Below are 15,540 nucleotides of genomic sequence, written 5' to 3'. Positions count from 1 at the left end.
CCCTTTCAAATAGCAGCCAAATGCTGTACGTTCTACCTCCTTAAGCTTTCTCAAATCCATGTCTCTGACTCTCGATTACTCCAGCCTCCTTTGCTCTAGTTCAAACCTTCATCATTCTGACTGAAATACAATTGCAAGTCTCCAAGTAGCCTGACATCCACCAATTCATTCCCTACAGTGCTGCCAGAGTGATCTTTCTAAATCGCAAATCTGATCATATGGCCTCCCACTGCTCTCAGATAAGATAAACTCCTTAGCATAGTGTGGCCAGGACTTACCAGTCCTTGTCCCTGCCTGTCCCTCCAGCCTCAACTCTGGTAAGACCCATGCCCTACTTTCTAGTCATATCCCATTTGTAGTTTTCCCAAGAACCAGGCTGCTCCCGAGACTCTTTTCCCCTTTCACCTGGAAATCCTCATCTTTCAAACTAGAGATTAAGTGTCACTTCCTTTGTTGCTCCCTTTCCTGCCTGGCCATTTTTCCTTTCTTGTCTCTGTACATAGTACTTACTCTTCCTCTAAAGCTCCCTAATACTTGTGCTTATCTGTGTCCTCCCGTTAGGCTGTATGCTCAAGGCTTATTCCTATTTGTATCTCTAAACCCTGGCCCCAATACTTGGCACATAACAGGTGCTAGGTAAGTGATGGTTAAGTGGCTGGAGGGCAGAGATGATGTCTTATTTATCTTTGAATGAATACTGTGCGTAGTATAGCAGCTGGCAATTAATTGACACTCAAAGGTTTAAAGATCTAGAACATTGGTAAGAGGAAACTGAAGAGATTATACAACACCCTAACTGCTTTAAATGAATTAAAGTTGCTGGGACAAATTACATCCATAATACTGAGAGAATTTAGAGTTGCCACTTTTAAGGAACCACGGAGAAGAGAAAGCCAGTAATTTACTGTGTGCCTACCATATGCCAGGCATTGTGCTAAGTGTTCTACATACGTAATTTAGGATGTGCTGAAATCCTGGAGCAGGAAATGTGGCTTCTATCCAGATTCTAGTGTGACTGCTTGGGCCAATCTACCTGCTAACTCTGAAAATAGCCCCCCCCCCTTTGTGATAGTCTTTCACGTTCTCTAAACAATGTGCGTGTGTGTGTGTGTGTGTGTGTGTGTGTGTGTGTGTGTGTGTATTAAAAACTACAGCTCACCAAAATCAAGAACAGGCATTTACTTTTGAAAATGTAATTAACTGCTTAGGAAGAAGTTTCCTACTGCCAGGGATGTTCAAACACAGGCTTGGTTGACTTCTTCATGGGAATTGATGCATCTGACAAATCTAGATGATTTAAGGTTCTTTCCACTGCCAAGATTTGATAAGGGGGAGAATGCAGTGATGGCTCTAAGACAGAATCAGCAAACTAAAAAATATTGAACTCTTTCAGGTATATCCTGGGCAGTAGGGATAGGAGGGAGTTTCAGCACAAGAATCTGCAGTTTACCCTACTGCAAAGACCACATCCAGGCACCTCCTTTATTTTCTTTTCCATCCCCACCCAGATCTTTAGAGGAAGATGCTTCTTGTGGGTCATTGTCTCTTCACTGTGCTCTCGATGTATGACTCCAGCAGGAAGATGGTTTCATCCACCTGGATCTCACTAGCATCCAACCTGAGTGAAAAAGTGGAAGCATTTGCTCAGACTAAATGTTCATTAGCATATTTAAGATTAGAGGCTGGAGTGGGTGTGGCTATGCTTGAGAGTCACAGGTGAAAAGCAGGAGAACCAATAGACCATCCTCCTAGTTACTGAGCATCTCTTGTGTGCCAGGCACTGTGGAAAATGCTGAGGATGCAAAAGGTAGAGCTTCTGTCCTGGGGGAAGCTATAGTCTAACTTGCAACCAGGAGAAAGAATAGCATATATAAAGTTACAGGTATAAATACCTAGTGTGTTTTAAAATAGTGAAAAGCTTAGAGTAGCTGAAATTTAAAGTCAGTGGTGATTAGGAAGAGAATGGAACTTCCTCAACCTGATAAAAGCCATCTAGAAAAAACCCACATCTAACATCATACTTAATGGTGAAAGAATGAAAACTCTGCCCCTAAGATCAGGAACAAGACAAGGCTCTTGCACTTCTAGTCAGCCTTTGACTGGAGGTTCTAGTCAGGGCAATTAGGCAAGAAAAAGAAACAAAAGGCATCCAGATTGAAAAGGAAGAAGTTAAAATCTCTCTATTCATAGATGACAAGATCCTGTATATAGAAAATCTCAAAGAAACACAAAAAATACTAGTAGAATTAATAAATGAATTTAGCAAAGTTACAGGATTTGGTTGTTTTTCTACACTAGCAATGAAGGATCCAAAAATAAGAAAACACTAAACCAGTAAGAAAAAATACTTAGGAATAAATTTAACAAGAGGTGCAAGACTTGTGCACTTGAAAATGAGAAAACATCATTGAAAGAAATTTAAAAAAAACCCTAAATAAATGGAAAGACCTCCTGTGTCCATGGGTTGGAATATTTAATATTGTTAAGATGGCAGCACTCCCCAAAGTAATGTAGATTCAATGCAATCTATAGATTCAATCCCTACTAAGGCGAGTAGTGGGGAGTAAAAAGAAATGAAGATGGAGATAGGCTGCTATGTAAGTGTGAAAGGCTGCATATGTCACGCCAAGGAGTCTGGTCTTTATACTGTAAATATAAGAAGTCAATAAATCATTTAAAGTAGGGGAATGATATTATCAATCACTTTAAAGATAACTTTGAGCACATTATGAGAGATGGCTTGGAGAGTGAAGTCACTGTGAAGGTCTAGGAAGGAGGTGATGAAGGCCTACATGGGGACCATGATGAAAGGCCAGATTTGAGACACATTACTGAAGTAAAGTTAACAGTACTTGGTGAACAAGAGTGTGTATGGTGACAGAGGAGAAGCTGAGGATGTCTTCAGAATTGCTAGTTTAGTTAAAACAGGTAGATTAATTCTGTTAACTGAGCTGTGGAAGAAGACAGTGAGTTTAGGTTTGCTCATATTAAGTTGGAGGATTTGCAGGTTATAAAGATGGATTTGTCTGGAATGTATTTTGAAATATAAGTCTGAAGTTTATGATGCTTACTTGTTGACATTACGTTTCAGGGTCTCTAGCTGCTGACGTTCAGGGGCTGTGATCATTTCCTCTATTTCTTGTAGCTGTGCCTCCTCTGCACCTGTTGCCTGCATAGATGCGATGATAGCTTCTACCCTCTGAGACTTTTCCAGTAGACGCCTGTGAGACAAACACAACTTTGAGGTGTGTACACTAAACTTTGAGATTCTTTTATCCTTTATCTCAGACACAACTCTCCCTTTTACCATGTTATTGGTCAAAGTGGATGTCACCTTTTCAGGACATTTTCTATAAACTTTACTGGAAATAGAACTTCACTCCTGAAACTCTTACTGCCTCTCATTTGCCCTAAAAGTTTGCTATGTTTGTACATTTTGCATAAATTCAATCTGCAAAATTATTTCATTAGGAGTATATTAGAAAAGTGTGGACTAATGAATGATTTATGCCAACCTAAGCTAATGATTGAGTGCAACTAGAGTGGGTTATCGTCTCTATTGGTTTCCATTCCTATAGCATATTTCCCCTCAAGCTTTGACCTTGAAAAATGTAAATAACTGAAAATGCTACTCACTTGTTCTCTTTGGTTTCAAACTGCCTCCTTTCTATCAAGTTGGCTATGCTCTGAGGAAAGAGAAGACAGACAAGAAATGCACATAGTTCTATTTAAGTAGCTCAGGTAAAATGGGTAAAGGGGCATAACGGTGAGACTTGTCTGTGTGGAGGGAATGCGGAGAAGGTCCAGATGGAGTTACCTTGTAGCACCTGTGCAACAGCATTCGGGCAGCTGACAGGATGTTCACAGTATATAAATAGAAGGTCCTGGATGGGGCATGGTCTGGCGTTTTGGGAATTTCCTATTTGTCCATAAAAAGAAAAATAAGAGAAATTATACTTGTCTTCAGAACTGGCAAAATAGAGTCCTGTCCCATCCAGAGATACTCAGCCCTCTCTTTCACTTACAGTTTCCTCTTCCCTAGTCATTCAGCACCTGTGTTTATGGCATAAATCAGCCACATGGAGAGTTGGACTACTCTGTTTTTTCCATTCGACTGTCAGCATTCTGAGTGGGGAAGAAAGGGAAGGCAACTAACATTTATTGAGCAACTCTATGTGTCAGGTAGATTGTATTTGATCTTTACAACAAACCGTGTTATTCTTACCAGCACCATCCATCACTATTTTATAAATGGGAAGAATGATGGTAGGTAATTTGCTCAATGTAACTGGGTAAGAGGCAGAGCTGTGATCTGACTCCAAAACCCATTCTATCTACTCCTTCATGGAGTCTACTACAAGGCTCTGCCAGGACCCAACAGATTGAAAGATTTAATCTATTATAGATTTAAGGCTAGAGGAAAGAAGAGAAATGACAGGGGAAAAAAGTACAGGGTGGCTTTGGGGTGATTTCTTGGCTGTGCCTCTGTTTTAGTAGGTCAGTTAAAGCTCCACATTATCCTTAGTGCTTTAGTGTTTGCCATGTATTTATTAATCATTTTTTTTCCTGTCTTAGAGCTGGATATAGAGTTTGCTCGGGGGTTCAGGATGTTTGCCTCAAAGTTTCTCTCACCCTAGGCCAGCTTCACTGGTTGGCAATTATTACACCACTGGTTACCTGGAGTGATATGAAATTTTCTGAGAGCATCTTATATAGCATATCCTTTGCCTCCTTTGCAGGAATCATTGCAAAGTCTTCCACCTGCTTCTGCTCCAGGTGTTTCTTTTGCAAAACTAGACGGAATATTCTGGCACAGCGAGATCCAAATCTGGAAAGGAATGAAGAAAGCAAATGACATGCCAATATAGAAGATTAGCCTTAGCTCCTAGTCACAGATGGTGGTTGTCCTATTCCATGTGCGGAGCCAGGACCAGAGAACAGTGATCAGAGAATTCTTCCACAGTTCCACAGTTTGGTGAAGGTACTATTAATCATAAGATAGTCACCAACTGCTGACTCATCTGAGTGTCACAGATGCTGCATTTGTAACCAAAGGCTTTAGGGAAGCTAGTTAATTTGCATTATTGGGAATTAAGCAGTAGGTTATTTTAGGGTGAAGAACAGTAGTAGATGGAATCCATAGCAGTGCAGTAGAAAAATTGGGTGTGCCAAAGTGTGACTATATTGATTGCTTACAAGATAATCAAATTATCTGTTCAACTAGGGTGCGGATAGGAAATTTCTGACCCTAATCCCAATGAGTGTGACTCCTTACCTCTCCTGGACGACAGACTCCAGAGTGGCTGTGGCTAGGGATGCTAATGCCTTATGGAGATCTTTATGTAGAGGATTAAGGTCACTCAGTAATGTTTTGGCCTGGTCATCATGATCTTAGTTTTATTCCTAAGTCTCTAATTTATAATTAAAATTTAAACGTTATTTTGTTTTTCACATTGGTTTCATTTATGATATATAAGTATTTCAAAACCTTAATTAATGACAGTGTTTAAGTAAGGGTTTTACTCAACTAAAATTTGGTTAATTAAATGTCTTTTTTACTTTACCATCAATATAGATCATTGAAAATTCATAAAAAATTTATGGAAAATTACTTCCAATTTTCTAACTTAATTTAGTACACTAAACATTACCAAATCTTTCTTTCATAAGTCACCATTCTGCTTCATAGTTCAGGTTGCCTGACTGTAAAGAAATATCTGGTAAGGATACTGATGACATACATTCCTCCACCACTGTCTCCAGACTTTCCAACAAACTCCAGCTATTTAAAAAAAAGAGAGAGAGTGTTAACTGAATGGAAAGCCCAGTGATTCTGTTTCCAATGTAGCAAATCTGGACAAAAGTCTGCAGCAAGTAGCCCTTCTATCAGCTGATGGTACAGCAATGGTCTGAGCTGGCTAGGTAGAGAATGATGCTACAGGAGAATGATACTAGATATCACTAGCAGAAATAAATTGTAAACAGAGCAGAATAAAGAATAAAAAAGGCAAAACAGACTTACTGGATCATCCGCTAGCAGAGTGAGATACTGATCAAGAACCTGCTTAGAGATGTTATAGCCAACAGGTAGGGATCTGAAGATCTATGGAGCAAAGAGAGACACTGAAAAGTGGTTTGGGAACTTAGAATTGCTAACATTACTGAAATAAAGATGTTTTAATTTTAAATAACACAAGTATAAAAATGTCCAAAAATATTCACAGTAGCATTGTAAAAGACTGGAAACAATCCAAATGGCCAGTAATAAGGAATTGATTAAAATAAAGCACAGCATGGCCATTAAGTGGAATATGATACAACCATTATAAAGAATGACAAAGATATATAAATAGTGACATGAAAAGAAGTTTTACATATACTGTCCTATAAAAAACAAGTTACAGAACAGTATGGAGAGTATAGTCTAACATATATGTTAGACTATGCATAAAAAAAAAGGTCTGAATAAAGATACATACCAAACTATTAAGGATCTGGGGCTGGGAGTATGCAAAACTATACATATATTTTAAATTGAGGTATGTCATAGACTATAAGAAACATAGATCTTAAGGGTTCAGTTTGATGTGTTGACAAGTATATATACCCATGTAACTACCAGCCACAAGACATAAAACATTTCCCCCACTCCTGAAAGTTTGGGGAGGTATAACTTTTAACAAATTATACATTTCTATGCTGTTTGAATATTGGTCATGTAATTACAGTTGACATTTGAACAAGTTGGGAGTTAGAGGCACTGGGTCCATGCCTCCCCACAGCCAAACACCCATGTGTAACTTTTGACTACACCAAAACTTAACTACTAATAGCCTGCTGTTGACCAGTAGGAGGCATTACTGGTAACATAAATAGTTGATTAGCACATATTTTGTATGTTTTATGTATTATATACTGTATTTTTACAATAAAGTAAACTAGAGAAGAGAAAATGTTATTAAGAAAATCATAAGGAAGAGAAAACTGTGAGAGATCACTTTTTACTATTGTACTCAATTTACTGGAGATGAACTGCTCACCCAAAGATGATTAGCAACACAAGGTGTTTTAACAGGGATATTAGCAACTCACAACACGAAACACTTGAGCTCACTGCAATAGCAACGGGAGGTGGCTAGAAAATTATTACAGTAGTATAGTTATTATTATGTACTACAGTTAATTTTATGCAGTTATGACTTAATACTGCATGCTTCTGTTTGTTTACAGTTCTCTGGACTGCAAATGGCCCCATGTACAGTCTGTAAGTGTTTGTGTGGGTAAGTTTTGATAAATCTTACTTTTTATTATAGATTTATGTATATTTTATGGTATTAAAGATAAGATAGGCTAGTACCTACACATATTTTATGAACTCATGACATACCTTTTTCTTATTTTTTTTTTGATATTTTTAGGCTACACGGTTTGTCTGCAAGTTTTTAACTTGTTGCAAATCTCTAAAACATTTTTCAATATATTTATTGAAAAAATCCACATATGAATAGACCCCTACAGTTCAAACCCATGTTGTCCATGGGTCAACTGTACTTTTGTTATGAGAAAAAAACTTTTATTGAAATGTTTTGCTTTAGGGCCGAGCCCGTGGTGCAGTCGGGAGAGTGCGGCGCTGGGAGCACAGCGACGCTCCCGCCCCGGGTTCGGATCCTATATAGGAATGGCCGGTGCGCTCAATGGCTGAGTACCGGTCACGAAAAAGACAAAAAAAAAAAAGAAATGTTTTGCTTTACAGTAAGTTAGAAATTTTAAAAATAAATATAAAAATATAGGAAAAATATTTAAATAGACATAATTATGAAACTAGTAGAAATATAAATAAAATATATTTGACATTTTAATATTTTAAAAACAGATAGAGCCATCCTGTAAATGCTTTGTACATAGTTGTAATACTGTATTTTTTTTAATTGTTGTATTATTATTTTTTATTGTTCATTTTTCCTGAATATTTTGGATCTGTGGTTGGTTGAATCTGTGGATGTGGAACCTGCAGATAGACAGCTGAGTATTAAAAACAAACTTAAAATATACAAAATTAACATACTGAAAAAAAAAATATACAAGGGGTCAAATAATGTCTTAAACGCCAAAGCTCTCAGAGTCCAAACAGTGGATTCTTAAAACAATTAGATTTTTGCTTGTCAGAAAGCTAGCACAAGAACATGAAACTTACCTCATTGGAAGACAATGGCTGGGTGAAGGGGGCACTAGAGGGAGTGGTAATCTCACTCATCCGGAGCATGGTTCGCACGATCTCGCTGCTTGTCTAGGTTTGAAAAGTAAACTGGAATTCAGAATTTACTGTGTTGCTACTGGCTCTGGCTATGTGCTACGTCTGGTCAATAAGTGAATGTCCCTTATGACCACTGACAGGTCCAGTTAGATCTTACCTGGTCCATCCTGTTGGCAACTGCGCTTACAATAGCTTGGTCACGAAAGTGTTGGTGGAATCTGTCAAGGTTGGCCTGCCAATAAATCCCATCATCTGGAATGGGCTGAGGAAAAGAAAAGAATTAGAGAGAAACATTTAGATATAGTTAAGAGTTTTCTGGTGAGGAGTTTGGATTTAACTGTTCACCATTTTTTTCCTGTCCAGTAGCAACTAAATTGGTTGGAGAAGGAATCATTCAATCATGTGGATTAGTGTCTTGACAAATCCCAACTCTGAACAGGCTCTCTAAGTTCATCTACACTCTTCTCTCTGTATTTTAACTCTTCTCCATTATGCTCAAATCTCCCACTTGACCCCTGCCTTCTCACTCAGTAAATGACCTTGCCTCTGATTTCATAGACAAAACAGCAGCTATTAGCCAGAAGTCATTTAACTTTGTGCACACAGCCCCACCACATTTCTTTCTTTTCTTTCTTCCCATTCTTTCTTTTTTTAACTTGTATTTTCACTTACTATTATCACAGTGGAAAAATGTTCCTCCTTTTACCTAAGGTTAATGCCCATACTGGTATTCTAGATCTCACCCTCTCATTCATTCTTGGGGATCCAGCTCAATTTCCCCTCCTGTCCTCTAAATCTTCAGCCTCTCCTTCTTTACTGTCATCAGCCTTTACGTTGTCCAAGTCTCTTATACTCTAAAAGAATTCTCCTTCAACCCTTTGCCTCCCCTCCTCTTTCTTTCTGACACAGCTAAGCTTCTCAAAGAATTGGCTATCCCAGCTGTATCTCCACTAGATTTACTCAACCCATTTCCACCATTATACTGAAATATCAATTGTCACTGACGGGGTCAGTGAAATTTGACAAAAACCTTTGTCCTTGAGGACTTCCTTGTTGCTAAGTTCAAAGAAGACTTTCTAGTTCTGATTTTATTTGACCTTTTAAAAGCATATAACATGATTGGACAATTTTTCCTCCTTAAAACTTTATGTGGCTCCTTGGATTTTATGATAGCACTTTTTTCTTGTTGCTACTACTACCTTTTTTTTTTTTTTTTTGGTGGCTGATAGGTACAGGGAGCAAACCCTAGACCTTGGTGTTATCAGTACGCATGCTATAACCAACTGAGCTAACTGGCTAGCCATCTTGGTGCTATTACTAACCTTCCTGGCTACTCTTCCTTAGTCTCCCCAGATACCTCTTCTAGATCCCACCTATAAACACTGGTGTTCCTCAGGGTTCTGAACACAGCCTTCTTTTCTTTTAAATCTATATGCTCTACTTGGGTGATTTTTATCTGCTCTCCAGACTTCAACTATTGATATATTTCCCAATCTATTAATTCTAGAACTCTCTATTAAGATCCAGATGCACAGATCCAACTGCCTATTTGACACTTCTACTTGTTCCCCCAAACTGCTCGTTTTGTAAGTTTTCAGAAAAACCACACCGTAACCAACCCATCTTCTTAAGCTAGAGGGCTGGCAGGTTACCTCACCTGGGAGAGCATGGTTCTGATAACACCAAGATCAAGGGTTCAGATCCCTGAACCAGCCAGCTGCCCAAAAAGAAAAAAAAAATTAAGCTAGAAACTGGGGTATCATCTCTAACCTCTTGATCTCCCTCATCTACCATCCCATTACCAAATTTCATTTATTTTTTATAAATATCAGAAGTCTACTTTTCTTTATCCTTACTGTCATTACCTTACTTCAGGCTCTAATCATGGCTCAACTGGGATTTCTGCTTTCAATCTCGTTGCTTTAGCATTGTTCTCCCCAATTCTCATAGAGGAGTGCTTTTTTACCTTTTTGGGTCACAGATCCCTTAAAGAATCTGATGAAAACTATGGAGTGCTCCACCAAAAAATGCACATAAGCACAAGTACACTTTCTGAATTCTGTCCATGGAATTGTACAAGTTATAAACTGCTGTGATATAGTAATCCTTCTAAAATAGAAATCTAGTCACTTCATTCCCTTGCTTAAAATCCATTTTGATGGCTGTCCCCTTGCCTTTAGGATAAAGTCCAAACTTCTTAGTCGATCAAAAAATATTTGTTGAGGTCTTGCTAGTATTCCAGGTGCCAGGGACAAGATACAGCCCTCAAGGAGTTTATATTCTACTTTTGCGTACAAAGACAAACATGTATACTAATAATATCAGTCTAGCCTTTAGCTTTGGGAAAAAAAAAAATTTCAACCATAAACATAAATGCTGTAAAAGTGTGATAAAGACTGTAGTAGGGATGGGCAAATGTACTTGAGCGCTAAGAAAATAGCATTTGAGTTGACACCTGAAAGACAAAAATAAGGCAATGACATGAAGATCTGGGGAAAAGCATTTGAAGAAGGAATAATAAGGGCAAAAGCCTGAAGACAGAAAAGAGTATGACATGTTTGAGGGACAGAAAGAAAGACAATGGCTGGAACATAGTGAGTAAGAGCAAGAGTAGAAAGAGTTGAGGCTGGAGAGCCTTATCTCCAGCAGATCATGTAAAGACTTAGATAAAGTAAGGCTTAATATAGACATACCTTGAATTTCTTCTAAGAGTAATGGGAAGCTATTAAAGGAGTTTAATCAGTGATGTGTTGTTTCTTTTTTTTTTTAAAAACAACTTAGAAATTCATTTTGGATGCTAAATAGGTAAGAATGTAGGAAGAGAGACCACTAAGGAGAGTGTTGGTGAAGTGTTGACAAAAGATGATAGTGTCTTGGACTAGGAAGACAGCAGTGGAAAAGATGAGAAATGACTGGATTCGAGGTAATTTTGGAAATTCAGCTGACAGGTTTTACTGTAAGATGAGAGGGTTCCAAGGATTTTGGCCTAAGCAAATGGTAGTGTCCTAGATGGTTGGCCTAGGTGGTTGTGTCCTTTACTAAGATGAAGAAGCTTAGGAGGGTGCAGATAATTGGGAGGGGAAATCAATTATTCTGTTTTGGCCACTAGTATTGAGGTACTTATTAGACATCTTTTGCAGGGATGCTGAGAAGACATTTGAATATAGTTCAAGTCTATGTATATCTTTCTGGACTCATTTCTCACCACTGGCCCCCATGGGTCTATATGTTCCAGCCATACTGAACAACTTAAACTTTTTCTAGGCCCTCTTCTCACATAAGCTGTTGTTACCTCTGTTCAATGAATGAAGCTAAGCCTCAGAAGGGAGATAGCAATAGAGTTCACTCTTTGTTGGTCTATTCGTGGTCAATATTTAATGAGGTTCATAATCCTACTACTTCTTAGCTCAGGGACCTGTAAGCTCTCTTGGGGCTTGTTATCTGAGTGCTCTTTCTGGCCTGCTTCAGGGTGAGGACTTCTAATCAAGAAGCCCTGTTACCTCTCTGTTATCTGTGGTATGTTTTGGTCTCTTGGCCTTGGGCTCCCCAGCAGCATCTTCGTCTGATGATCTCCTCCTTTTACCTTTCCCTGCCAAAAAAAAAAAAAAAAATTGAACAGTTAGGCTACATCTCATATGATGACAGGAAATGACCAAACATTACAGCAGGTGTCTCTTTATCCCAAAGACCATCTGTGGCTGCCTCTAGGTTGGAGTTACTTAGGAAACTGAGGAGCTATAACAAACTCAAGTAAATGATGGAGCCATCTGAAACTTAACATGTTCAAAAAGAAATTCATAATATTTCTCTCTAACACTGGTTTTCTTCAATGCGTCCTTTCACAGTGAATGGCACCATCATCCTCCCAGATGTGCAGGTCAGACACACAGATGTCACTCTTGATTACTCTGTTTCCTTCACTCCTTCTACATCTAATTTTTCACCAGTCTGTCTATTACCTTTGCCCCATCCTCCTACCCTTTCTGTAGACAAAAAAACTTTAAAAAACCCAGTAAATTAGGTCATGTCACTTCCCTGTTTAAAATCCATTAGTGGTTTTCCTTTGCTCTTAGGATAAAGAACAGATGCTCTGTAAGGTCTTACTTGATCTAGCCCTTGCTTGGCTCTCTAACCTTACCTCATGCCTCACTTTCCTTTGCTCTCTGTCCTTTAGCTACATTGACCTTATTTCACTTTCTCAAATGTCCTGTTTTTTTCTCACTACATACTATTCCCTTTGTCCAAAATGCTTATCCTCTGTTACCTCACTGGTAGCTCCTACTTCTGCTTCAAATCTTAGCTCAAATGCTACTTTGTCAAAGAAATATATGCCCTAAACCCCCAGATAAATCTAGTCCCATTATATATTTTTGTAACACCTCATACTTTTCCTTCATAGTACTTATTACGGTTTGTTAATTATATATCTATGTGATTATTTTATTAATGTATGTCAACCCTACTAGACTTAAGTCCATAATGTTAGGCACCATGGTTTTTTCATTATCATATACCACAGTGTTAGGCATATAGCAAATACTTGGTAAATGCTCAATTGAGTCATTCATTTAACAATAAAGGAAGAAGAATCCACAATCAGGGCAAGTCACAGTTCTAGTGGTCCAAATTCCTTACCTATCAAGCTCAGTTTAGGAACGAGGTACATGTCTTTTTCATTAATGATCAGCATGGGGGCAGGTGGCAGTGGCCCAGGATCTGAATTCTCAGTGGCAGGCACCACAGAGCAGCGCTGTACAAAGTGTGTGTCTGCTAGTCGCACAAATGTGTTTGATACCTCAGCATAGTCCATGGTTTTGCCATCTGTACAAGAGGAAAGAGGCAAGTGAGATTGCCTAAGATAACTGAGGGTTCACTCTTGCCACCAGTTAATCTATGCTTTTGCTAATAGCTGTGGATATAGTACTGACCCTCCATGGTCTCTGTAAGCCGGTCTGCCACTTTCTTCACAACAGCTGACATTGTCATTTTGCCATTCAACAGCAGTTCCTCAACAATCAGCTCTCCAGTGTCGCTGTACAGCGTTTTGGTAGTGTAGATGTACCGGGGATACCTAAGCATTCGCAACACTCGGCTGCACTGGGCTTCATATTCTACCACACCACGTTTGTGCAATTGATATATCACCAGGTTATGTTGGATGAGTACACAAAGGGCTTTTTTCACCTAGATAGGACCCAAATGAAAGAATGAAAAGACCGTAAGATGTAACTCATTACTGCTGGCAATTTTTTGTCCAATAGCTTACTAAGCATCAGGAGATGGCTAGATAAGAATCTTTGTGCTTATTTCCTCTCTCCATCAGAGTAGCTAACAAGAATCACACGTCAATGGAAGAAATCAGGAAGATTCCTTGCTATGATGCTCATATTTCTTCTGATCCCTATCTTTCAAAGCATAGTTTACTTTCTTCTATCATTCTTTCCTTAAAGGCAGTCCTGAGATTAGTAGACTCATTGTGAATAAATTAGGTATGGCATGGGAAGAGCAAAGATTTGTCTAGGAGGCCACAATGAACTAGGAACACTTTGAGATGTGAAACTTGGGGCCTGAGTCCTGTCCTCTTTCCCCACAAATAATATTGTTCTGATCCTAGGGTAGGCTTTCTCTATTTTTCATTTTCTGGAGTAGGTAGTAACAATATTTAAAGGTAGGTGAAAGAAATTAATGAAAGACATGAAAGAGAACAAATTAATGTCATCTAAACATACCTGATCCAGTGATGTTCCTGTGTCATTGGCAATTACTCTTAGTGGCTGGCTGCCAGTTCTGATTAGGTGGACTCCTATTTTTTCTACGATCTCTCCAAAATGTTCTTGCAGCAACAAAGAACAGAGTTTAATTTCTGCTTGAGTCATTGTACTGGGGAGTCTCAGAGCTAGGAAAAACAAAACAAAACTATATAATGCAAAGTTTTTCTTTCATGTTGGGAGTAGAGCTGCTGAGTGTAAATTAATGTATTCTCTTTTTTTTGGAGGCTGGCTAATACGGGTTTCCAAACCCTTGACCTTGGTGTTGAATTCATATATTCTTTCTGGAGGGCAATTTGACAACACATACCAAAAGCCTTAAAATCTTACATATCATCGACCCAACAATTTAATTTTGGATACTCTGTTCCAAGGAAATAATAAAAAGATTTCACTAGTTATCTTTATAATACCGATATACTGGAAAAAACCTAATGCCTAAGAGTAAATTATTGTATACCCATCCAATGAAATATGACGCCAACATTTAAAATGATTTAGTACAATATATATTAGCATAAAATATTATTCATTATGTATTAAGTGACAGAAGCAAACTGCAAAGAAAAATGTAGACTAAAATTCAATTATTGTTTAAAAAAACATGTACACATAGGAAAAAAGACTGGAAGACTATATATCAAATTTATCTTTATGGGATTTGCGTGATTCTAATTTTCTTTAAAGATTGGGTGTAGATATTTTGCAATCTGTCACAGACCTTACATCCTACACTTCATTGCTTGAAAGAATTAAGGTCACTGTTAATTTAAAGCCCAGTGGGAGTAAACAGGCAATATCATTATCAGTCCATAAATCACAACTTTAAAAAAGAAATTTAGCAGGTAAAGGAGAGCTTCTCAATAGGGTGTTTCAAATAGGAGAAGTTATGGTGATTGCAGGACAGTATATAATCCTGAAATTTCTACTTCTTGACAAAGTAGACACAAACAGGAACAGACGTAGTTGATTATATGGCTACTTCCTTATTTCAAGCTGCTACGATTGTTCCTTTATTTCTCCCAATTCCTTAGAAGTCAAGTCTTTACCCCCCCGGTCTCAGTATCGCCAGAGAGACCTTTTTCGCCCATCCACACGTCCTTGGAGAAGCATCTCCAGACCCTGTGCCATATTGAGAAGGATTTCCAAGGCGCTTGGCTCCTGGCTCTTTCTTCACTCAGTTCGCCCAGGTACCCGCTCCAAATGGTCTCTTGGTCCAGAGTCAGGGCCGCCTCATTCAGACAGCACTTTTCACTAACCTCAGGGTCAGTGCAATGCAGAGGCTCCAAGCCGAACGCTGAGTTCCCCACGACGGCTTCCCGGGACTCCCGCTAGCCGCCCAAGCACAGGGGGAGCCCACGGCTCTTTCTCGGGAAAGAACAGCCACGGAGGAGGACGCGGAAAAGGGAAAAACGCGTTCCGCTCTACCCCGGAGTTTCGATGGTTTCCGGAGACGCTCTTTCTTTCTTCTCGCTGGAAGGTTGGAGGACCGGCGAGGGGGCCGTTTGAGGAGCCGGC

At 38.9% G+C, this 15,540-nt stretch overlaps 1 protein-coding gene across 2 annotated transcripts; it reads right to left on the bottom strand.

Annotated features, from left to right (window-relative positions):
- Positions 1-1,179: 1,179 nt before the first annotated feature.
- POLR3C (RNA polymerase III subunit C) lies at positions 1,180-15,485 on the bottom strand. Of its 2 annotated transcripts, none has more exons than XM_063103691.1 (15): positions 15,282-15,485; positions 13,984-14,150; positions 13,183-13,438; positions 12,890-13,075; positions 11,755-11,843; positions 8,412-8,516; positions 8,195-8,287; positions 6,023-6,103; positions 5,731-5,782; positions 5,276-5,336; positions 4,678-4,828; positions 3,818-3,919; positions 3,637-3,686; positions 3,072-3,221; positions 1,180-1,618 (listed from the first exon to the last, which is right to left on the bottom strand). In XM_063103691.1, exons 2-15 carry the CDS (start codon positions 14,128-14,130, stop codon positions 1,537-1,539), a joined length of 1,605 nt encoding a protein of 534 aa, XP_062959761.1. In that variant the 5' UTR covers positions 14,131-14,150; positions 15,282-15,485; the 3' UTR covers positions 1,180-1,536. The 2 variants fall into 2 exon arrangements, with proteins under 2 accessions (XP_062959761.1, XP_062959760.1); XM_063103690.1 differs by lacking the exon at positions 15,282-15,485 and adding an exon at positions 15,101-15,249.
- Positions 15,486-15,540: the final 55 nt, after the last annotated feature.

This window comes from Cynocephalus volans, chromosome 8, assembly GCF_027409185.1.
Source record: "Cynocephalus volans isolate mCynVol1 chromosome 8, mCynVol1.pri, whole genome shotgun sequence".
In the NCBI taxonomy this organism is placed as follows: Eukaryota; Metazoa; Chordata; class Mammalia; order Dermoptera; family Cynocephalidae; genus Cynocephalus; species Cynocephalus volans.
This window is presented reverse-complemented; position numbering and strand designations above follow the sequence as displayed.